Source organism: Odontesthes bonariensis, chromosome 8 (genome assembly GCF_027942865.1).
Source record: "Odontesthes bonariensis isolate fOdoBon6 chromosome 8, fOdoBon6.hap1, whole genome shotgun sequence".
In the NCBI taxonomy this organism is placed as follows: Eukaryota; Metazoa; Chordata; class Actinopteri; order Atheriniformes; family Atherinopsidae; genus Odontesthes; species Odontesthes bonariensis.
In genome coordinates this window covers 21137271-21161497 of record NC_134513.1, presented here as the reverse complement: position 1 = coordinate 21161497, position 24227 = coordinate 21137271, and the positions used below count along the sequence as shown (strand labels likewise).

At 40.4% G+C, this 24227-nt stretch overlaps 1 protein-coding gene across 3 annotated transcripts in view; it reads left to right on the top strand.

Annotated features, from left to right (window-relative positions):
* Positions 1 to 4642: 4642 nt before the first annotated feature.
* Positions 4643 to 24227, top strand: part of ptprz1b (protein tyrosine phosphatase receptor type Z1b) — a 79347-nt gene continuing 59762 nt past the window's right edge. For 2 of the 3 annotated variants that reach the window (XM_075472079.1, XM_075472078.1), the window contains exon 1: positions 4643 to 4904. In XM_075472079.1, the coding sequence (XP_075328194.1) occupies positions 4841 to 4904 (64 nt within the window). In that variant the 5' untranslated portion in view covers positions 4643 to 4840. The remainder of the gene's footprint in view (positions 4905 to 24227) is intronic. The other variant, XM_075472080.1, reaches the window with a different exon arrangement.

The following is a 24227-nucleotide window of genomic DNA, read 5'->3' as shown; positions in this document are numbered from 1 at the left end:
AAGGGGAGTTTGTTCTTTCCACCGTCGCCCCGTTCACGCTCAGGACGGGAGATTGAATGCAAGCGTAGTTTTGATGCTGTCTGTTAGTTTCGTTAGCAAGGCAACTTTTGAATTAAATTTGCTTTGTATGAATTGGAATTGAACAAATCCGATTGGATTGGGTTATGTTTGTATTACAATGAACTGGGCTGCAATTGGCTTGAATTAGACAGTCTCTTGAAGGTGCCTTGAGATGGCATTTGTTATGATATGCCGCTATATCATACAAACGTAGTTGAATTGAATTCATTTCAATGAAAGATCAAAAGGGAAAAAGGAAAAAGGCACCACAGTGGGGATTTGAGCATCTTTCTTACAGTTATAATAAATGAACGTGTTTCATCTGGAGTGAGAGAAATAATCCCAAACTCAGTTCAAACTCAGTTCATATGTCTGATAAGGGAGACGCACACAATAAAAGGCAGGTGGTTTTATTGTTGTGGATTATAAGTGCACATTTCCCCCTACCTCTGGCAAATTTTTTCCACCAAATAGGTCATGTGCTCATACTGTACTAATAGCTCTGAAAATTATGGAGAAAAAAAAGGAAAGGAGCTTTTCATTTGGAGTTCCTGGTTTTGCAGAAAAAAGAGATTGAAGGTGACTAAGAATGAGGATGAGTTATTAACATGGTATCATGAACAGGTGTGTGAAAGCCTGAGTTGCTGGTTGAAGACATTTACAGCTGCTTTGTCAGTTGATACTTTCCAACCCTTAGTCTCTGTCTTTAGATTGTGTCTTTATAACGTCACGTGAAAAAATAAAAACACCCTCTTTCAATTCTAAAGTTTTACATATAAAAAAAACAACAACATGGATTTAAAGATAGCGAAATACAAGCTCAGATGAACACCACGTGTCATATTACAGCGTGTCATTATCTTCTTGACAAAAATTAGGCCAAAAAAAGAAAAGCAGCGTCTAAACGTTGCAGTGAAACGTGTTCTAGGCAGCACACACACTGAGGACACACCGGTTCATGGATATCCTGAGCCTGACTTTACCAGGCAGACAATGTGGGCCTGGCCCTATCATTCTTCCAAAGAGTTACAATTAATGGTTTTGTATTTCCAAGGTTTTTCAGCTGCTGGGTTTGTCCAGTTGGGCCTTTAACCCTTGGCTGAGAGAGTATTTCTTTATCAGAAATATGATGCCATTGGCGATACCTGAGGTTCCGTGGATCCTTACCTAATAAACCATAAAAAAAATGAAAATAGACTTAAATTATAGAGATTACCATAATTCTTGATGTGTTTGATTCTTTATCTAAAAAAGAGGTGAAAGATAAACATCCAGAAGAACTGGTATATGCTATGTTTAACTATTTTTTCATTGTTAGTCATTTGTACATATTTTTTTGCTTTATGTCATTTGTGCCACGACAAATCCATGACACTATATTCTACAATCTCATTAAAAAAATCGACTGCCCTTTGTCAAACATGGTCATCTTTGTCTTGTAATCCTGGCTGAACTGACACTGACTGAGAAGAGGCACAACTCATGGCTAGTGCAGTGATGCTCATACAAGAGATATCCATTTAAATACTAAAAAAGCATTGCTGTGACTGGCATGTCAGGTTTTTTTTTCCCATTTGTGATAATAGTCATGACAACTTTTAGTGGATAATTCATCATATCGCTGCAATCACACTGCCCTTCTTCACGTTTCTAGTCCTCTTTCTCGAATAACGCTGTTGCAGCTTAGATGGCTGCTGTTGAAAACATTGCAGTTGGGTGAGATGGAATTATTTAGAGCTTTTAATAGCTGTGCAACAACACTGGATCATGGATCACCTCACTAATTTGCTTGAAAATACAGAAAATAAAAATTCAAACTGAACGAAATATAGCGTTTCAGAGCTGTTAGAGTCTAAAGAAAGCTAATCAAATCGAGTATTATTCAAATGGCTGAATAGTCCACTAATATTGTAAGAATTATCCCACTTTGCCAAACAAAGCCAAAGGCATTCAGGCATCGAATTGTCATTCAGTTTATCTTTTTCTAATTAAGCATCTGTGGGATGTGAGGGTAAAATAACAAAAATTCATAGAGACTCCATCTCACAAATGACCAACTTTATAAGGCCACATACTGTAAGCATCAGCTAGCTATATCATTGATCCGAACGCCATATATGTTCTGAAATAACAAGCTACACAAATGGATCTACGATATGTTGCTCCATAGCAGGCAGTGACACACACATCGATCTGTGTATATCAGCTCAGGGGTGTCCAGGACACTGACCTCCAGTTGCCTTCGCTGGGAGTCGATATCACAGTTAACTTGCAAACTGCATCCACTGTCATGGCAACAGGGGTCCAGACCCACCAAACACACACTTACTTAAACATGTGCATGTAATCGAATCGCAAAATGGATACCATTAGGAGAGGACTTTTGTTTTCTAGAAAAATGAACACGGTGACAGTTTTGTAATTTCCTTTTTCTGATAACCTCTTTTTGTCAACCACAGAGAACAAAACCAAGAAAACACTTTGACAGCAAAAGCTGTCCATCTTTTCAAATCAGATCTAAGCGAAATAGGTTCAGTTATTGACCACGTTCCAGTTGTGGTGTGAAAACATGAGCAGAGAGAGGACAGAGAGTGCAAGCGCGTAATCCATAATCTATAGCTGCCTGTGTGCGATGAAAACAGAATCAGCTTTTCATGGTAACAGGATGTGAGAAAGCTCAGGACATTTAGCAGGAGGCAATGGAGTGCTGAGGCAGTTTTATTCTCCCTACAGGTTTTTTGTTTTGGTTCTCTTTTCTGTCTAATTTTGTCTGTACACAGACTGTTATTGCAATCAGCCTATTCTCCCACAAACAAGCACTCACATTCCGGCTTATATCCCGGAAGCAGGGAGGATAGTGTAACAGGCATCCAACAAAAAAAATGTTGGTCCAACAAGTGAGACAAGGCTCCAGCCTAAATTAAAGGGGATTATCTCTCCTAATTTATGCTAATAAATGCATGCAAGTAACAAGAGCTGCATGTTTTTGTGTGACTGAAGCTCGCCTCACACACACAAATACCTACAAGCTCCCGCAACCTTGTGCTGTTGTACCATTTAAGCCTGTTGCTCGTGGAACCATGCTCATTCTTTCTCACAAGACACACACATGTAACCCTCACACACTCTGACCTACGCTGCTGTGTAGTTCATGGGAAACTCCATCACGAATAAACACACACTGATTCCGCTACCGGACAGTCCTTGCTCAGTCGGATGCATGTTGTTGCTGTATTATGTAACACTTGCTTCGATTCAGCAGAAAAATGGAAAGTAGGTGCAACAATTTATTGAAACATGTGCGAACGTAAATGGAAATAAAGTATCAAGGCAAAGGATTTGGACTGTACAAACAAGCTTGAAAGTCGATATTCTGTATGAGCACCTTTATTCTTCAACACAGCCTGAACTCTCTCAGACAAGCTTTCTGTGAGGAGTCTTCAGGAATAGTTCTCCAGGCTTCTTGAGGGACATTCCAAAGCTCTTCTTTGGATGTTGGATGTCATTCATTATCGGTCACACATTATTTCGATAATGTTGAGGCTCTTGGGAGGATTCATCCCTCCATAGGACCTGTTTCCACTGATTTTTAGTCCAGTTCTTGTGTCAGCCTTTTCTCCCTGTTTCCCTTCCTTAATAATGGCTTCTTGACAGCCACCCTTCCTTGGAGATAATTTCTGATTAGGCTTCAGTGAACAGCAGTTGGGTCAACTAGGCCCAGATACATCTTTCAGGTCCTGTGTCAGATATTTGCTGGATTTTTTTCCTCTTTCTTAAAGACATCACTTTCAGATACTGTTCATTTGCTGTAGATTATTTTTTAGGCCTCGTCCTTGTTAATTGTCCTCCACTCGTCCAGTTTCCTCAGATGTTTTAATGACACACTGCACACCATGCTGGGATATGCCAAGTTTTCAGCAATTAGCTCTTTGGTAATCACCTTGTTGGTGGAATAATGCAATTTTATGTCTGTCAAATCAACCAAAGAAATGGGAACAAATGAGGTGTCTTTGTGACAGGCTGCTTGTAACAAAACGCCTAAAGACACTAATTAAAATGGTTTCTTTGCTAAGTTGCCTCTCATGTGAAGACACAACATCGGTTCAGCCCTTGAGTTAGGTGGCTTCCTATATTTGAATGATTCCTATGTTAGCGTTAAGTAGCTTGACAAACAAACAAAAAAAAAACATTTCTTTTCAAATGGTCAGGTACAAAGTCTGGATTGAAATGTCCAATGTCCAAAGAAAAACTTCAAAGAAACCTTCAGAAAGCCTGGAAAACTTTTGCTCAGGAGCACTTTAAAAGATCAAAAGAAAGTCTCGCTCCTTTGTAGAAAATGTAGATGAATCACTGGAACACAGCATGAGATCAAAATGTTGTGCGTTACTACTGCCACCCAGCTGATAAGAGCCAGCAGATCCCAGCTGGTGCAGATCCACACCACGTCCTTAGGGTGATATCAGGAGAACATTACAGAACCGATACAGGGATTTTCTGTTAAAGGCACTGGGCGGCGCGCGCATAGTCAGTCTGCTCTACTTGAGAGCAGCCAGCCAACCAACCAACCAGCGAGCGAGCCCGCTCTCCTCAAAACCAAACCCAGCCGAACCAAGCCGAGCCGAGTTAGTCCACACCGAGCTCACAGCCCCGCTGTTCCACTCAGAGGCGGGACGGTCGGCCGGAACGATGACCTCTTAGCGCATCTTTACGCGCCCGACTCCTCGTCCGTCCCTCACAAACCCACATTTTAGCCTCTGCGTTGAACTCGTTCGCTGAAACCATGGACCGCACAGTTCCGAGGAGCCAAATGCTCGTTCCCCACCTGCTTCTTTTGAGCCAAATAGGTAAGGAACTGTCAGGAGTCACGCGTTTCTTTCTTTTCGAATGAGTGGTGGCTGGCGCGATGCTCCACAGGCGCTGCGGACGTTGTGAAGGTTTGAGCGGTGCGCCGGTTAAATCCCCACAGACGCGCAGCTCACTTTGAATCTGTGTTTTTCAGAACCTGCCCTTCGGCGGCATTTTCAATGCAGGGTGCTCAGGACGAGCACATTAGACGTGCAAATGTGGCACACCAGTGGAGGCTACCGGCAGGGTTATTCTTTTTGTCCACTCAGATTTAGTTTAGAGAGGGGAGTCACCTGCGGCACACTCACACGCATCTCCGCGATCGGGCTTCGAGCGTGAGCTGTGTGTCTAAACACGAGCTGAAGAGCGACGGAAATATCCAGGAGTGACCATGTGCTGTCTGTTTGTTTTCTGTGTGTGATGCTCAAGCTGCTCCGAGTGGAGTCAAGAACTCATTTGTGAAATGCTTAACGTTGTTTTCAGTTACTCCGTGTCTGTGAATGATGGAAAAGTCATTTGAAACTTGAAGCATACCGCTCAGTCAACCATTTCAATACCTCATTGCGGTGTAAGAATTGCTAGAAGGTGCTATGCAGACGCTGTAAATATATAAAGAAGGATTTTTTTTGACTGACCACGTCGGCTGCTTTTTTTTTTTTTTTTTGCCAAACTGATTGCAGGCTCAGCATTTAATTTATGGAGCTCTGTTAGAAATACAGCCACCAAACACAGCTGTCAGGTAGCAGATGCCAAAATCACAGCTCCCTCTGGTAAAAGCATCTGAGAGTTAGGACAGGGTGCCGATTTGAGTAACTGGTGGGGCTGTGACACTGAGGAAAAACTGTCATCTTGTACATCCTGTCTGTGTGCTGATTTTCCAAAAGCATAAAAGTAAGGAGCAAAAGAAGTTGTCACCTCAAAACAGACCAGTATCTGAGCTGTGGGCTTCGGGTTTGGGAGCACAGACACCGTCTTATTGGGTCACTTTAACGGGATGTTTAATCATGAATGAACAGGATGCCTTCAAAACTTAGTTAAGTAAGAGATTAATTGATTGATTTTTGGAATCAGCTTCCATTTTTACCTAATTTGACATGTCCAGGCAGTCGACGTCGACTCATCGTAGCACAAAGCCTTGTTTAAAAATTAGATTTGCTCTTTGGCAAACCAGAAAGCACCTAACACGTCTAACATTCATTCTTAATGAGGTCATTTGACTTGTTTTTTTTATTTCTTCAGAGCTGCAGGAGATAAATTTCATGGCATTCCACCTCTGAGGCCGAGATAAGAGGTTTTCAGACGCGTTCAGACCCTGAGCTCAAACCTGCACGCTTCCGTTTGATGAGATTTGCGGGCGATCAGATTAACTCGGATGAGCCCAAGAGATTTCTCTCTTTTCCTTTTTACTAGATGAACTCTAAACAGTGGACATAAATAAACATGTTGGGGGGTGGGGAGATGGCGTGAGTGAGCACCGTCATTCTCCCCTCACTTTTGATCGGTTGCTTCTAATCACAGCGGTGTGATGACCACTGCTTGAGTTTCAGCAAATGAAGCATCACATTTCCCATAAATGCCGCTGCCCTTTAATTCCTCCCTCCACCTGCTGTCACCAGAGGGAAGAAGCAGCTCCTTAATTAACTGGAGATCCTTGAAACAAAACGATCTCCGGGACTGCGACTGGAAAGAACTGAGATCGCTTTCCAGTCCACTCTCTGCTCTCCCGTTCATCTTGGTGCTCTTTTTTTGCAGTTTAAAGTTTGGCTGTGATCAGTCAGTTAATAAAATCCACTGTGCCATCTTTACCTTCAGCATTTCGATTCAAATATTCATATGAATGTTTTACATTAGTAGGGAAAGAAATAGAATTTCCCTTAGGTGGCAGAAACACCACCAGCCGGCCATCTGTCTCTCAGTATGCCTCTTCCATGCAAACGCAAACATACCAAACCACTGCTACGTTGTGCTTGTGCTCATCCTGGCTTTATTTCTCCAGTCCACTCTGCCACTGAACAGTCTTCCTCATTGAGCCATATGCCTTTCAGCATGGTTCCTTCCATACGGAGGGCAACTCAGTGGTCGTCGCGCACACTGCTTATATGTGCAGTTCACTGCGGGAAAGCAAGAATATGGCTAGTGTTTTTGGCTTTAGAGATATTTAAACAGAATTATTTGAAACTTGGGAGTTGGAGCATCCTTTGAGTCCTACTGGTTAGAGATTTGAAACTAATCTTTTTCAGCTCAGCTGGTTGTTGTAGTTGTGCTTACGGCAAACCCCAGTCTTTGCCTCATTCCACTCAGCTTTCACAGCACGACCCTATCTAATGCTTTCTGCCCATAACGGCTTGTGTTTTATCATATTGGGGACGATATATTCAGATTCCCAACAGAACTAGCTCAATACAAGAACTCTAAATCTCTGTCTTATGTCACATGTAAGATGATTGATACTGTTATATCTCTTTAGAGGATCAGGTTTTGTGCAACAGTACGGTGACTCATGACCATAACACTGAATACCGACTGTTTTCTTGTCTTGCTACTGCCATTAGTCATATTTTGATATGTTATGATTAGTATAGCCATGGTATTTGAGTTGATATTGGTGTAAAGTGGGTTAGATGGAGTGACATAACAGCCTGCATTTCGCTGATAAGAGTGCACAGTGTGTGTGTGTGTGATCTAATCTTCTTCACCAAACAACAATACTAATCAGATGCTTTGTTCTCTCTTCATTTCCCCGTGAAAAATGCCAAATTGAACATCTTGTGTTTAATGTGACCTCAGTGATCATATGTTCTGCTTGTGAAATGCCATCTGGCCACCGAAGCAGAGGTTGCGCCCGGTGACATAATAGAATGCCCAATGGTATAACTCTAATTGGCTACAGAATACTGGCACATGTATTCTGGCGCACATGAGAAACTTAGTGTCTAAATTCATGAATAACATGAAGGGAGCAGCGCTATCTCGCAGTCAGATACGGAATGAATCACAATTTGTCAGTACAGTTAGTTAATGATGCATATCAGTGCAGTAGTCAACAAACATAGTTCCTTTTTTTTTTTTAATCACGGCATTTGTCCAGTTGAACTATAATTGTAATATTGGTCAGTATTTCATTAAAAGCTGCATAATAGGACCGATTTTTGGCAGGATTGAAAATTCACAGTGACACTTCAGATATGTCTGATATTATATTGAAGGGGAAAATTCAAGGGAAAAGTCCCTTTTTTCTGTGCTTGAGAGTATGTATTTGTGTGTCTGAAGTCACTACCAACCCAAAAATATGAAAAGCATAACCCAGGCACTTTGTTTTCAGCCCCCTAGAAATGAAAATATGTCACTCAGTGAGCTGTGCAAATTTTCAGGCTCCTCCCTCTGTTTCTTTGTCTAGAATTCAACTTCAGTTGATTCTTCACTTGCTTTACCTCAGAAGGAGGACATTTTTTTTTTTTTTTACCATCAAATCTAATAATCTGTTCTATAATTTACTTAACTGAGGAAATATATTAACAAGGGCTGGGTGATTCAAAACAATAAATTCAAAATTTGATTGAAATAGAATTGAATTCATTCTCAATGACGAGCCTCGGGTTGATCATTGATCCTCCGCTGATGCCCCTCTGAGTCAGCAAGCAAAATGGGCTATGAGCAAGCCTACTCTTATCGACAACGTTTAACTCAACTTTATTTCTAAAACCCTTTAAAACAGCCGTGGCTGAAACAAAGTGCTGTACATGGATAACAACACAAAGTACAAGGCATAAAACACAAGAACAATGTAAAAACAATAATAAAACAATAAAAACAAACGCTGTTGTCACTCAGCTGATTCAATGATTCCGGCTTGATGTGTGTAAGCACACACCGATACGGAGCTGAGCCTCCTCCGTTTGGCATATTTGAATTACTAAAGAGGAACAGCGGCGGGTTGACAAGGATGTTTTTTTGTGTGCCGATAAGCTGCATCCACAATGTGAAAAAGACTGAAACACGGTTTTGTAACACAGTCCGTGCTGCAAAGTTAATCGTCGAATCTTCTGATCTCAGCTTCTCTGTATTTTCTCACCAGAAAACATGTAGGAATTTTTTCCCGAGCCTTAATTGTAAAACTCACTGTGGACCAATGTATGTATTTCATGATTTGGGTGGGTGTAACTGTTTTCACATATACACTGCAGCCTTTTTCTGTCCATGTTCCGCTGTGGCTGGTGATGAGAATGTACGCCGTGGGTATTTTGCTTCTGTCAGCCTCTTTGGTAATACTCCGGTGAGTAAGAGTTGCAGCTTCATATTTTTGTCCTCAGGCCCATGTGCTGTTTTTCACTCACTCATCGATTTTTCTCATCTGTCTTAAACATATACATTAGGTGTAAATGCAGAGAAGTTGTTGGTTGCGATAAAGTTGGGGAGGTTGGATAATTCTACTCTGTACCCCACACATCAGAACGGCTCACTGAATATGATATTTTCAGACCTACGCAGCCCCTAACAAAACGAAAGAGCGGTATCGTGTCCGAGTTTTCGAGTGGGGGTAGTCACTTCAGACACGAAAATATCGGCTCAACCACAGAACAAAATTTGATTTCTCTAAAATGTTGTATCTTAAGGTCTCACCCTAACCCTAACCTAATTCTGTGGCTAACCCTAAAATGAGGTTTGATTCCAACAAAACTGTCAGGAGCAGTGTTGACCTCATTTTGTTTTCCACTTTAACGGGAGGTCCCCTGGTGTTCAGTAAGTTCCCACTGTGATGTGAAAGCTAAAACTCTCTCACACACACAGCCCAGTCAGGATAATAAACTGTTCCAAAAAACTTATTTGGCAGAAATAAATCTTGGAAGAAAATCTTTTCCACAGCCTTCTTAACTCTTTTAATTTTTAGCGGGGAAAAAAAACATTAAACAAAGGTTTAATGAAACAAATCCTCCTTCAATCCAATTCTCTTGAATGACAGATAGGGTTACAATTTGATATTACACAGATAAGTGGCTTAAAAAAAAAGAAATAAAGAAAGGAAAACATGTATTTTAAATACTATAGAAGCAGGATTCACTGTCATAGAGAGCACAGAGTTACATTGCTAAAAACTACAGATGTTACATTGAATAATTGATGGCCTGCTTTCTACTTTGCTAATTTGTCTTCCTTCCCTCTGTCTCTCTTCTCTCTGTTAGTTTTTCATCTAGTCTCTCCATCTAAAGAATGATATTCATAAGTGCACTCATTCTCTAATCCACTTAGCCTCAGTCTGCCCTTACCATGGCAGCATACTGTCACGGTTATTTTGGAGGCGTTCTGTGCCATGCGGACAGCTGGATCTGTTTGATGCTGAGCAGCTTGGACAGTCAACTCAACGCAGTGAAACACTTGAGTCAATCAGAACTTTCCTCTGTAGTTGGTGTGGTTACTTCTGTCAGCAATGATTGGAAGAAGGACAAAGTCTCAAAGGTGAAAATGGGATCCGGTGCTCATGTTCCTCTTTTTATATCCAAGTTAGTCAAACGGCGTGTTGATGATGTACTATGAAATGTTTACAGAGAGATTGTGTCCAAAGATTATAAATGACAAACGATACATTTTTCAATTGGTAATTGCAAACAACAGTTACATTTGGAGTAAATGTTATTAGAACTTTGAACTTGTAAAGTTTGACGAACCCTGAAAGCATAGTAGCCCTGGGATATGGTGTCAGGGACGCCAACCCAACTCAACTTACAATGTCAGATATCTCTGCATCTTAGGTAATGAGGACAGAGCTGATGTGGAGAATGTCTGAATTTTCTTTTTCAAGAGGGTGTTTTGGTGGATTACTCCTTTAACATCTTTTATGTTTTATGAGATGTCTCAGGTTGTACTGGACATGAAATGTGGGTATGTTGGGTGCTTTTTTTTTAATTTTTATAGTGATGGACAGCAGGCTCTAGGATGATTGAAGGTGTTGCACTGTGTATTTATGCAAATGAGTTGGACTACCTGGAGGTGTTTACAGCTGATCTCAAGGGGAGATGAAATGTCATTTGTATATGGAGATAATAGCAACGCGTTTTCAGAAAGTCTTACCTCACAGGCATTCAAAGTGTGCCAAAGTGCCAAAAATTGTTGAGTGAGAAAATAGCTCTACTTACTTTCTCCCAGTCAAATACACAGCAAAAGAGAATGTGAATGTTGGATTGCTGATTTTAGAGAGTCACTGAAATGGATGGAAGCAGCTGCATGATGCTGACGTACTGTTTAACTGGACCAAGCATTACCAGGGGCTTGCTGATAGGAACTTTTAAGCTCACTGAAGTACTACATGGAAGAGAAGTCAGAGTCATGCTGTATCTAGATTCAATAAACCTTAGGTATATTTTTGATGAATTCCTCTGAGCTTTATGTAATTTTTTAAGTGCGAAAAGAACTGGTTTTATCAACGTTTCTTTATTATAAAGGTCGGTTTAGGTCCTGTGTTTACAACAAGGCAACTGAAACGGTCACACAAGTCGTTTGTTCATATCCCTCAATACAGCTCATGACGGCGTCCTGTGAAGTACTGCCCCTACAAGTGTCATTAGAAATGCGACTCATTCAAGCATTTTCACATTTAAGCAGACATTGTTAGCCAAAAGTTTGTTAAAGACGCAAGAAAGTCCTCATAAGGAGGAAGGAGGGTTGATTGGATGGAGCAGGTAAGGTAGGTGTTGCCCTTTTAACCATGGGCCTTTGTGTTGTGAAGTGAGATAGAAACAAACACATGTTCCGTCAATAACACAACAGCACTTTACTGAAACACTCATGTCTCTTATTGATTGGGTTTAGCCAACAAAATTAATTGGTTGGGGTAAAAAAAAAAAAAGTTTCTATATACATCACAAGTCACCATCGTAGACACCATTTGCTGGTTGCCGTGGTTAATATAAATGCATCATGTTACAATGAAATGTACATTTCTGGTTGACTTTCCAAAGTAATATCGTTTTGTTAGGGTTTTAAGTAGAGAATTATTGTCTCGCGCTGTTATTCTTCACATGCAGTTGCTCTCCTGAACACCAGAGGTCATATATTATTTGAATGAATTATTGCCCGTATCTGCTTGCATGAGCAAATGCCACAAAGGCGCATTTTAAAGAGGAGGACAGTTTCATTTTGTGTTCAACCAGTCAATTCAGTTCAGTTTAGTTTTATTCATATAGAGCCATTTCACAACAATTCATCTTAAGGCACTTTAAAAATGCAGTCCAATTATAATCCAGCTCATTTCAAATCTAAATGAATTCAAATCTGTTGATAAAAGGTTGCCCCATTAAGAAAACTTTGCATCACAGCTTTTGCAGTCCCCATATGCTAACTTCATGGGGACCAGCCGCTAGTGCTGTCAGGGTATCTAATCCTAGGGAGGAGCTTAAAAGAGACATTACAAATGGAATTCTATGAATGGAAATTGTATTATTTTTGATCATCTGCAGTTCAGGCAATAGCAACGCAAAAAAATGCTTTCTTCCTCTAATAGTTAGAAGGGTTTGAAAAGGTTCTTGCTGTCTGAAAGCACCTATTGACAACAATCAATACAAAAGTTCAATGGAAAAGCTAAGTGATTCCCCTCAGAAGAATTGGCTGTAATGTTCTGCAAGTGTATGTTGTATATATGAAAAGATGAAGGACGACCAAAGGAAGGAAATACATTCAACATTTTCCCCGAAGAAGCAGCAAGGCGAGCAAAATATTTGCAGTAGAAAAGGACGATTGCGGGATACCAGAGAACAAAAGGTGAAGAGGAGAGGAAGAGTGAAACTAAGTCACTGTAACCAATGCTAAAATGTTCAATCAACAAATGCCAACCCTCTCTCTGTGGTCTCTCCAGTTGAGAAAGTCTGTCTGAAGTTACAGCTCCAGACAATGGCTGTCTGTATCTGTCTTTGCTCACATACAAAAGCTGCTGTTGTTTTTTTTAAAAGGCTGGCACCAAGGACTCAGACAACCGGAGAGGGAGAGAACCTTGTAAGTGCTCAGCTGGCCAGCAGATGAGCATATCAGACTTCAACATAGAAATCACAAATCACTCTTTTAGGTTTGTTCCTCTGTAGATATTTGTGTAAAGCTGTGAATCAAACTATGAACCAGCATCTTAATAAGAATTAGATACTTGTTACATTGACTGCAAATTGAGCTGTTTTGTCCACATTTTGGTTTTAATGCTTTGATGCAGAGCCTGATTCATCTCTAAAGATGGAGTCACCACGTTGTGTCACACATCGTTGCATTGCATTGTTCTCCTTGTCACGGTGTTTCTGAAGCTTGACTTTGTGGCTGTTTTTGTGCAGATTTTGGCAACACTCCACATTGAAGCCTTTATCAACATCCATAGATCTGCATCCAGATAGAACACTGTGACTTCCCTCTCTGCTGCTGAGAGTTGTGCCATTGCATGATGTTGCTGATGTTAGCGACTGCAATTACCAAGCTGGACCAAAGTTTTTGTTCTTAAAGGGATAGTTCGCCTCTTTTGACATGAAGCTGTATGACATCCCATATTAGCAATATCATTTATGACAATTGACTTACCCCCTGCTGCGTCCTGTGAGCCGAGTTCCAGCCTCGTTTTGGCGTTGGCGAAGGTAGTGCGGCTAGTTGGCTGGGGTCGCGAAAATAAAGCGTTTTGCTTCTCAAAACAATATGCGTTCAAAAGAGTACTACATTTGCATCACAAAATTGTCCCTCCAGAAAAAGTCAGACCTCACAATTGCTTGGCGCTATTTCTCTCTTCCTTCATATCACTACGGGCTTTGTAAACTGTGCAGACCGAAGTGCAGACTGAGCAGTAAACACCGTAACAGGTGCGGCTATCGCTAGGTGGCTGAACGCATTGATATGAAGGGAGGCAAAAAATAGCGCCAAGCGATTGTGATGTCTGACTTTTTCTGGAGGGACGATTTTGTGATGCAAATGTATTACTCTTCTGAACGCATATTGTTTTAAGACGCTTTATTTTCGGGACCCTAGCCAACTAGCCGGACTACCTTCATCAACGCCAAAACGAGGCTGGAACTCGGCTCACAGGACTCAGCAGGGGGTAAGTCAATGTTCATAAATGATATTGCTAATATGGGATGTCATACAGCTTCATGTCAAAAGAGGCGAACTATCCCTTTAAAGAGGTAAAGTATTTAAAATGCTAACTCTCAATAAACTTTACAAGAGCTATTCTCAGGAACCAGGAACCATGGCTCAGTCCTAGTTCCTCCCTTTGGTCCAGCCTTCCCCTCCATGTTGCAGAGGTAAAGTGTCCCTTTTGTCTAGGTATCAAAAAGTAATTGCTTCGGGAGTAGTTGAGTTGTGGGTTTTTATCAATCAAAAAATGTATTTATGTATATGTAAATGTAAATGTAAATGTATAATATATTTGATCCCATATCCCCCAAACCTCGTCAAGGATGGGATGGTGTTGTCAGAAGCACTGATTAGTTGATTAATTCATCAGTTGATCAAGCATTATTTGGAACAATTTTAATAATCAAATTAGTCTTTCATTCATTTTCCACTTTCTAGCTTCTTAACTACCAAGATTGCCGATTATCTTTCTTATGTGCTACTAAGCTGTGCATCTTCTGAACTGTTGATGAGCAACATGATCTCACGACACGTAACGGTAACAATTTTCCACCGTATAAAACACAGTTTCACAATAAAGGATAAAAAGATCATATACTGTAGTGATAGTAGATTTACCTGACTTTTCTAAGTACGGAATCATAGCTTAAGTTTTTGCAACATGACAACGGTGACATATTGCTGTGTCATGCTGTAGATGTTCCACGTCTCATTCCACCCATCACAATTTCCACATTTGATGTCTCGCTTCATGATCAGATGTTCAACACTGTTGATTCGAGCACATACATTTGAAACCATCACTTTTCACTGTGAGAAATTACTATATTTGCTTTGTATGTATGAAGTGCATATCCCCCCTGCCACCTGTGGGGGTGGGTATATAAAAGGGGTGTGTCCTTTAAAATACCACATAGGTTGTATTCAGGGGAATGAAGGAACAACCTATTTTGTCATTTTGATATCAGGACTTGTTGGTCAGACCTGTGTCTGTAACCCCAACTCATAATTTAACTTACACCTATACAATGAAAGGGAAAGCAACCAGTAAAACGGATTCCAAATTGAATTTTTGTGACCCGAAGCTACTTTTCTCTGACTAAAAGTTGTTTTATTTATTGCTGAAAGTAGAAAAGGAGAACAGAAGACGTAAAAAGACATTAAAAACTCTGTTTCTCAAAGTAAAGTGTGTTAAAGAAATGAACACTTTGTTGCAGAAAAATCCTCATTTTGAGGCCGCGTTGAGGTTTCGTAGGAACCAGAACCAATTGGTTTGATAGAAGAAGCTTGACTGTTGCTTTGTGAAGTGGAGAATTCAGAGATGAGCAAAAGAGAAGTTAACTGGATCTCAGCACAGCATAAACTTTCTTTTCCCAGGAAGAAAACGCCATTAAGAGGCTGCGGGTGTGACCAATCAAGGGGTTGAAAGTTGATTAACCCCCACCCCCTGCATACACACAGGTCTGAGAGCTTATACATGTGTCTGTGTGTTATTATCCCAGGGTGTGCACGTCTGGTGTGTTTGCCGTCTGAAACACAAGTGAGGACGTGACCCTGCTCTGAAAAACAGTGAGTAGATGTGATGGTTTTGTATCCATGGTCATAGAAAGAGTCAGGGCAGGAAGCTGACAGGAAGTCAGGGTGTTCCACACGCCATTGGGGGCTCTTCCGTTGTCATGACGCTGTGAGCTGTTGTCATGGAAACACTGCTGATTCAGACTGAATGCTGATGGAAAGCAGGATGAATAGATTCCTCAATGAAAGAGTTTCATCCATCTCCTCGACACTTGTTGATATGCGAGTATAGTCCCTTTTTAATTGCACTGTTTGTTTTGCTGTAGATGATCATTATTTTAGGTGTTGCATTTCCTTCTTTGTCTACATCTTCGTGTTCTTCCGCTATTGCTAAAAACAAAAGCAGACTTTAAACTCTCCTGGTTAAAGAGGGATCTGTTCATTCAAATCCCAGGAAATCTCAAAAAGGATCCTGTTTTTTTAAAACCAGGAGCTTATGCATTAGTTTGCAACCCTGCTCCACTGAACCAAGACAGGATTACTAATCGTATACACACTGACACACACACACACACACACACATCCGCGCACATCCATACACACAAAGTATTTTTCTCAATTTGTGCCAAGCAGATGGAAATGGTACATCTCAGTGCCCTAACTAGGCAGGCAGATTAGTGAGCGACACACACACACATACACACACATACATAGTTCCCTCACAACTGAGGTGGACATGTGCAATCATACATGCACAGTGGATTAACCAAAACTCACTGCTCTCGTGCCCAGAATAGTCGCCACTGACAGGAAAGCAGGAATTGGGTTAAAACAGTCACCGCACACATCAAAAAGAAGCACAAATAAGCCAACTGGCTTGTTTCTGTCAGTCTCCTGTGTGTATCCGCCGGCACGTGTGTGGCCTAAATGTCCCCTCACATCACACTCTGCTAACACATGTATCATTACTTAACTAATCTTCTATGATAATTTAGTGTTCAGCTCATTTGTCTGAGACTTAGATGTATGTGCGCCCAGGTGTGAATCCCTCGACACGAGTCTGAGCAGATGTCTCACGTGTCTCTGTGTAACATTTGTTCACAGCTTCCTTTTAACATGTGTGCTTCCTGCATGATATTCAGTTAAAAGCAAAAAATTCGAGGTCAGTCCCCCGCAGGATCTCTGGCATTCACAGCTCATCACGCACATCCCAGCATCAGGCTAAAAAGGGTTGGAAACGTGCTTGTTCATGTCCGTAAGGCCTGGCTTTGAACTAAGCCTGGGGTTTTCATGAAGAAGGCCTAGAAAATTTGATTTAGGTCCAATGAGAAAACAAAAGATGTATCTTAGAACAAATTTACCACCAAAGTAGCTTGATCCAGCCCCATTTTGGATTAGTTTTTTCCTTGCTAACAACATTTTTTTTTTTAGCTATCTACTCTAATCAGAGATTGATGTTGTACTGGTTTAACTCTTTTTTTCAAAAAAAATTTCTGACCAAAACCACCCATCAAATATAAACCCAAGTGATGCTGGTGCTGGATCATATGAATCGTACTGCAAATGGGATTTATACACACAGTTCTGAGCAGATCTGTGAATGCCTGCTGGTGATATTAAAACACATGAAAATGTTTTAAGCATAACGCTGATAATAAATTCAGTTGAATGGTGCTTTATGTGGTACATTGGGCTGTTTAAAAAAATGTCAGTAGTGAAATTAAACTGCAGTAAAATGAGGGGATCTTATATACTTCTGCTGCTGCTTTGACTTCACATCCATGTTACAGCTCCATGTTTTATTGTTTTTTTGCTTTTTTTTTTAAATTAAGAAGATTGGACACTACACTAGCATAGTTTTAAAAAACAAATGTCATTTAGAGGATTTTAGTTGGTCTGGTTGGTCTCTACCACCCTTACCCCACCGTCAATATATTAAAGAATTTTTTTCCCTGCAAACTGTGCTATCGTAGCACCAGTCTTTAGATGCTGGAGCCAGGCCCGAATCAGCATTGGAACTATTTAGAGGGACAATATATCTTACAAAAGGAATTGACACTGATATATATATATATATATAAATGTAAACGTTTAATAGCCAAGTTGCTGTGAATGAACAAAATATATCCTGCCTCAAAGCTTTTCTCCGCTCAAAAATCTTTTCTGTGATGCCCTACACTGTTGGAGGTGTGTCCGTTGTGGTGTGACTGTTTTGGACAGAATCTACAAAGGCTTGTTTAATTTTTAGCATGAAGAAAATAGTGGAACTCAACTACCTGTGGCTGAAAATACAGGGAAAAGAATTTTCAACCCAAAGCAGCTCTGCTTGCATCACTGATTCATGCTGTCATTGAGGTTATTAGTCATTTAAACCGCACTCAATTATCCTGAAACACACTAAGCTTTTTGTCCCATGGAGACCCAGCAGAAAGCAGGGATAACTTTTCATTTGTCACCGGTGTGTATGCATCGGGTTGAAGCGAAGCAGGGTTTCAAATAGCACTTTTATTGGACTTTTATGCAGCCAAATGGTTGTGAGAGAATTTGTGATACCCCATTTGGATGGACTTATAGAGGGTTACTTGACACTGTGCGTGTTCGTGTGCGTGTGCCCACCACAGCTGTTCAACTGCATTACCACCTCCGACACAATTTCCCATATTTTCATGAACCCCTCGTAACACCATGCATGCACACACACTTTCTCACAAGTCTGCCCCCACCCCTAAAATCCCTGCGTCCGCTTAAGAACAGCTGGAGTGAAAGACACCTCAATAGCTCTATTATACACAAGGATGTGCATATGCACATACACATGATAAGCTCTTCTGATAAGGTTTTATATTGCAGCTTTAATGTCATTGAGTCCCTGTGGGACAATGCTCAGTCTGTTCAGCAGTTTTTTTTTGTTCATGGAGCATTAAATGTGGAGCCTAATCTCATTAACTCATAACCTCTTCTACAGGACTTCACTCTGAGGTTTTCATTCATCTGGACTAAGAAGATAATCGTATACAGTGAAGAATACGGTTGAATCATGAAGGGTGGAAAAACTGCACGGCTTCATACGCAGAGCTGGGCAAAACTAGTCAAATTTGTGGATATCTGTAAGTAAGTATTAAACGGGATCTCTAGACGGATCGTAAAACCCATACTTTGGTCAATGGAAAAATACGTAGCAATTTCTTAATAAAGGCTCAAATATTGTACACTAGTTACTTTTTTGATTTTTTTTGACGATCGCATTGGCGATCGCAACGTAATCTCAACAGTTGCCAATCTTGATAGGGACTGTCTTTGATGGCATTACACCCCTGACCTTCTTTTCCACATCTTTTCCACCGTCCATTTACTTTTTCTACTTCCGCTGTACTCGCCATGATTACTTACTTTTACTACTTTACTCTCACCCACTAATGTTTAGGGTGAGGAGTTAAAAGTACATGGAGGTGGGAATATCTTGGTGCGCTTGACTGCGATGTAATAAGAAAAGGATTATTGATGCTTTTTTTTCTCCCATGTAAATAACTTCTTACACGATGCTGCCCTACGCAAAAAAAAAAAAAAAAAAACGCCTACAAAAATACTGTCACAATTTTAAAGTCTGGATTGTGACACTGGATGTGTGGACAATCGTTCCCTAGGCTCGATAGTCTAAGAGTGAAATTGGGATCCTCCAATAATCAACTAATATGAAATACCCTAAAGCTTGATAAATTGTTGTTTTAATGAACATGTTGCGTTTGTCATACAATGTTTATTAGGGTTCAAACTCCTAAATTCCCTGTGCTCTAAGAGCCACAGTTAAAATGATGCCATAACTAATTAACAAGCTGTTTAAATGCTGACCTTCTAATAGTCAAAGAATTGAAATGTCCATAAGCTTGAAATGTCAGCAGTTTATTGAATTGGAAAGAGAGTGCTCTTAGAAGTTCTGAAAGACTTCTTGCCTGAGGTGATTTGCTAATTTAGATAATTAGATATGACCTCTCTCTACTGCATCTACTGGCATTTATTCAACACTGAAAACATTTTGGATTCTGACACATTCACATGTGGTCAGAGCCGCAAAGGGAATGGATAGGTTAAAAAAAGAACGTCTCTAATTCGGGAAAACTGTTAAAACCTTAAAACCTCCCTATTTGTCATCTCTGGAAACCAGTTTCCTCCAGAGTTAATTAAGTGGCTAGAATGCATCGTGCAAACGGTCTTGTGCATAGTTTCTAATGTGTCGGAGGCAAATCCGACAGAGGCTCTCCATGGATGATAAGGTAACAGAAACAGTGAATGTGAGAGAGGTCAAGCGCACTAATTTAACCAGCTGACACTCGACACAGCTGAACGCTATATAAGTTGTAGTCTGGCCCCATGAGGTATGTGCCTGAATGTGTGTGCATTTGTGATGCAGAGGTCAACAGGTGTCACGCTTTATGTGGCGCAGATGTTGTGTATTCGTTGGTGATCTGTTATGGCAGTTGTCGTCTAGGGTTCCTTTCACTTACCAAAAGACATTTTGTGGTAGTTATTTTTATTTACTGTGGACTGGGAAAAAAATGCAACTTATTATGTGTTGACAGAGTGCTGCATTCGGTACGCTGCGAGAGCGTAGAGGAAATGGCAGGTCAAGGGTTAAGAATGGTTGAGCGATGATGTTTCAGTTTGGTTTTTGATTTCCATCCTCTGCTTTGGTTGAAAGACTTTTTGGCTGCCCGTGCAGACTGTTCATGCTGCAGCTTCACTGTCTGCTAACAAGTCAATTAAACTAAAAATCAGTAATATATGTTTATTAATATGCCTCTTTTGAGAAGAAGTTAAAATCCTAATGCATACATTTAATATGCGTATTATCAACAAATTATCTGTCACTGTTGTGTTTCTGTAATCATTTGCATAGCTTTGTAAACCTTTGCTTTGCAGTTTGCACCTGTAAGGTCAGCTTTGGAAATGCATACATTTCTGCTTACTGAAAGTTTGCAAGCTTATACTTTTGAAGTCTATATTTGTAGGTTTAGTTCTGTAGTCTTTTTGTATATTTCGTTTTCTGAAGTGAAAGTTTTCTACAAACTTCAAAGCAGAAGTTTGCAAAACCCTGTCCACAGGTAGAATGTTTTGAATGTTATAATATTCCATAGAAATGAGCCAACAACACTGCGGACAACACAGTCCTAAAACTGAGGTATGTGCATCCACGTCTACTATCAACTTTAATAGCCTGCATTTATCTAAGCACATGGATGTGGAATTTTTAATTTGGCCTCAATTTTGAATATCAAAACGGCTATTGGATAGATATAAATATGTTTTGAAGGACTTTTGTGGTCCTCAGAAAATGACTTTGCTGCTCGTTCTTTGCTTAAAGCATCTCTGTCCATTATGATGCACAAATTTAAGATGAGTTTTAAGTGGGTTATTAAAGAAAAAGAATATCACCATCCCATTTAGTTATTCTAAGATGGTACATTAACAGCAACACTTTTGCTCTGTGAGTGGAGAAGATTTCTGCACTTTTCCTGACCCAGTAGCTTAATTATTCAATACTGAAACCTGCCTCTTGGAATGGACTCATTGATTATTCTGATCTTGAACTTGGATGAATTTGTGTGAAGTTTGTGGGGTAGGTCATTTTTTATATGAAAATATATATATACCATGATTTTTACTTTAAAACACATACTAACCCCTTTGGATAGATACTTTGACGCACACTCTCCTTCTTGTGGTGTGAACACAGGGAGTTACTGTTGCTAAAATAATCCAAGGCCTTATTTAATAGAACATCAGAAATAAGATCTCATGTGAAAAAATCCCTTTGTATTGGTGTAACCTCAACTGATAGATGATTACTTCAGCTTGGGGAATTCATCACCCTCAGGAGTCTTGTAACCCTAACAGTGCTAGTTATTAGTGTTCATCTAGGATGGACTCACTCATCTCAAGTCTTAAAACAATGAGCCAGCTCCTGAGAGCCCTCACACTAATATATCCATTCTCCCAAACATTCTAAACATTTTTTTTTAATAAAAATGAGAAACTGTAATTAGTTAAAAAAAAGACCCACATCATAACCAACAAAAGCTCTCTGTTTTACAAATTGCAGTCCTAAAGTCTCCGCCCACACACCTCCATTTTATTGAAAGGAACAAATTCATGCCTCCCAAGGGGTCACTGAAAGGCCCTTTAGGAAATATAAGAGATTGGTAACTAAAGAGGGAGGTTAAAAGGTCATGGCCAAACACTGGATAATGTAAAACAGATCATGTTCAACACTTCATCAAAAACTGATGGAATGAGCTGAACTTGAAGGATTGATGTAAAAAGATCTGAGGGGAGATGTTATCCAACCACGAGTTGACTGTTGTGGTGCCACCAATCTGGCCTTTGTGTTCTTTGCAGAGTTGTATTTCAAAATTGACATATACTGCTAAATGCAGAAGTATTGAGCAACATCTAATTTCTTTATATATTGCAGGAAAATGGGAAACATATGCAGTTTTTTTTTTGTTTTGTTTTTTAAACTTATGCAAACATATATGTAAATGCAGTATATGATGCAAAAAGAGAGTTTGTTGAATTCTAACGAACTTGAAACTCAATATTTGGTATGAACACCTTCATTCTTTTACACAGCCTGAACCCTTTTAGACAAGCTTTCTTGTAATTTTTTCAAAGCAGGAATAGTTCTCCAGGCTTCTTGAAGGACATTCTAAAGCTCTTCTTTGGATGTTGACTGCCTTTTGTTCCGTTCTCTGTCAGGATGATCCCACACTGCTTCCATAATGTTGAGGTCCGGGCTCTGAAAGGGTTCATCCCTCTTTAAGACCCGTTGCCAGTGATTTTTGGTCCAGTTCTTGTGTCATTTGGCATAGCTAAGCCTTTTCTTCCTGTTTCCCTTCCTTAAGAATGGCTCAACTGAAGGTCCAGATGCATCTCTCAGGTCCTGTGTCAGGTCTTTGCTGGATTTATTTCTCAAATTTCTTAGAGACATCATTTTCAGATACTGGTCATCTCCTCCCACTTCTTTTGTCCTCCACTTGTCCAGTTTCCTCACACCATGCTGAGATATGCCAAGTTTTAAGATAGTTTTAAGCTTAGGTTTTTCTGACAGGCTGCTAGTAACAAAGTGCCTTAAAGGGATAGTTCGCCTCTTTTGACATGAAGCTGTATGACAACCCATATTAGCAATATCTTTTATGAACATTGACTTACCCCCTGCTGCGTCCTGTGAGCCGAGTTCCAGCCTCGTTTTGGCGTTGACGAAGGTAGTCCGGCTAGTTGGCTGGGGTCCTGAAAATAAAGCGTTTTGCTTCTCAAAACAATATGCGTTCAAAAGAGTAATACATTTGCATCACAAAATCGTTAGCCAGAAAAAGTCAGACCTCACAATCGCTTGGCACTATTTTGGCCTCCCTTCATATCGATGCGTACAGCCACCTAGCGATAGCCGCACCTGTTACGGTGTTTACTGCTCGGAAGCAGGGGACTGCTCGGTCTGCACTTCGGTCTGCACTTCGGTCTGCACTTCGGTCTGCACTTCGGTCTGCACTTCGGTCTGCACTTCGGTCTACACAGCCCGTAGTGATACCAAGGTAGAGAGAAATAGCGCCAAGCGATGGTGAGGTTTGACTTTTTCTGGCTTATGATTTTGTGATGCAAATGTATTACTCTTTTGAACGCAAAAGAGGCGAACTATCCCTTTAAAGCTGCCGTCGGCAACTTTTTTTTAGTCATATTAGCTTGAACTGTTATGGGATTCTGGAAGTAGAATATTAAATAGGCTGTTTAGGAAAAATCCAGAATTCTGTAGCTCCCTCTAAAGCCTGTAATCGTGCTTGCAAAAATCGAGCGCTCCCGGCTGTTTTTAACCAATCACGTTAGGGGGGAGGAATCCTACCTGTCAATCACAGCTTGTGCACACGCTGCTGAGCGTGAGTCTGCCCCAGCTTGTGTGCGCTCACACTGGTGTGAACCCACGTGCACAACCTCGTCCACAGAGGGGGAGGGGTTTGGGGGGCGATTTGGAGCTTGGAAGAGGTTGGGGGAGGGACCTGAAAGTTGTATCAGTTCGAATTTTCCGACTTTAGACTCGCAATTTTGAAAACCTGCCGACGGCAGCTTTAAGAGACTATTTAAAATTGGTATATATAAAAAAAAGTTTTCTGTTACGTGCAGATACAACACTGTGGCTTTTTTTATGCTTGAATGATTAATTGGTCAATTTTAAATGGCTTAACAAACAAGAAAACACATTCTTTTGAAAGTGGTCAGGCAAAAGGACTGGACTGAAAATGGGTGAAAAAGCAGCTGATGCTCAAAGAAAAACTTGAAAGACATTCAGAAAGCTTGGAGAACTATTGCTTAAGACAGCTTTAAAAGATCACAAGAAAATGTTGCTCCTTTGAAGGAAAATATAAAGAAATGAGCGGTGGCTCAAGACTTTTCCATAGTACTATGTAAAGGATAGAAATAACTGAACACATTTTCTTCCGATTAATCAGTTTTCATTAACCATTGAAATCATTCAGTCATACAGTACCCTTATATTAGCCCAACAGAAAATTCAAGGATCATCCAAGTTTGTTTGTGTATTGTATGCAAGACTTTAGTTGTCAAGGACAAATGAGATAAAAATTGTCCAGTAACACAACAACGCCATTACTGACACTACAATTCTATAATCAGATATGTAGATTTGATTGAAGGCTGTCTGAATGATG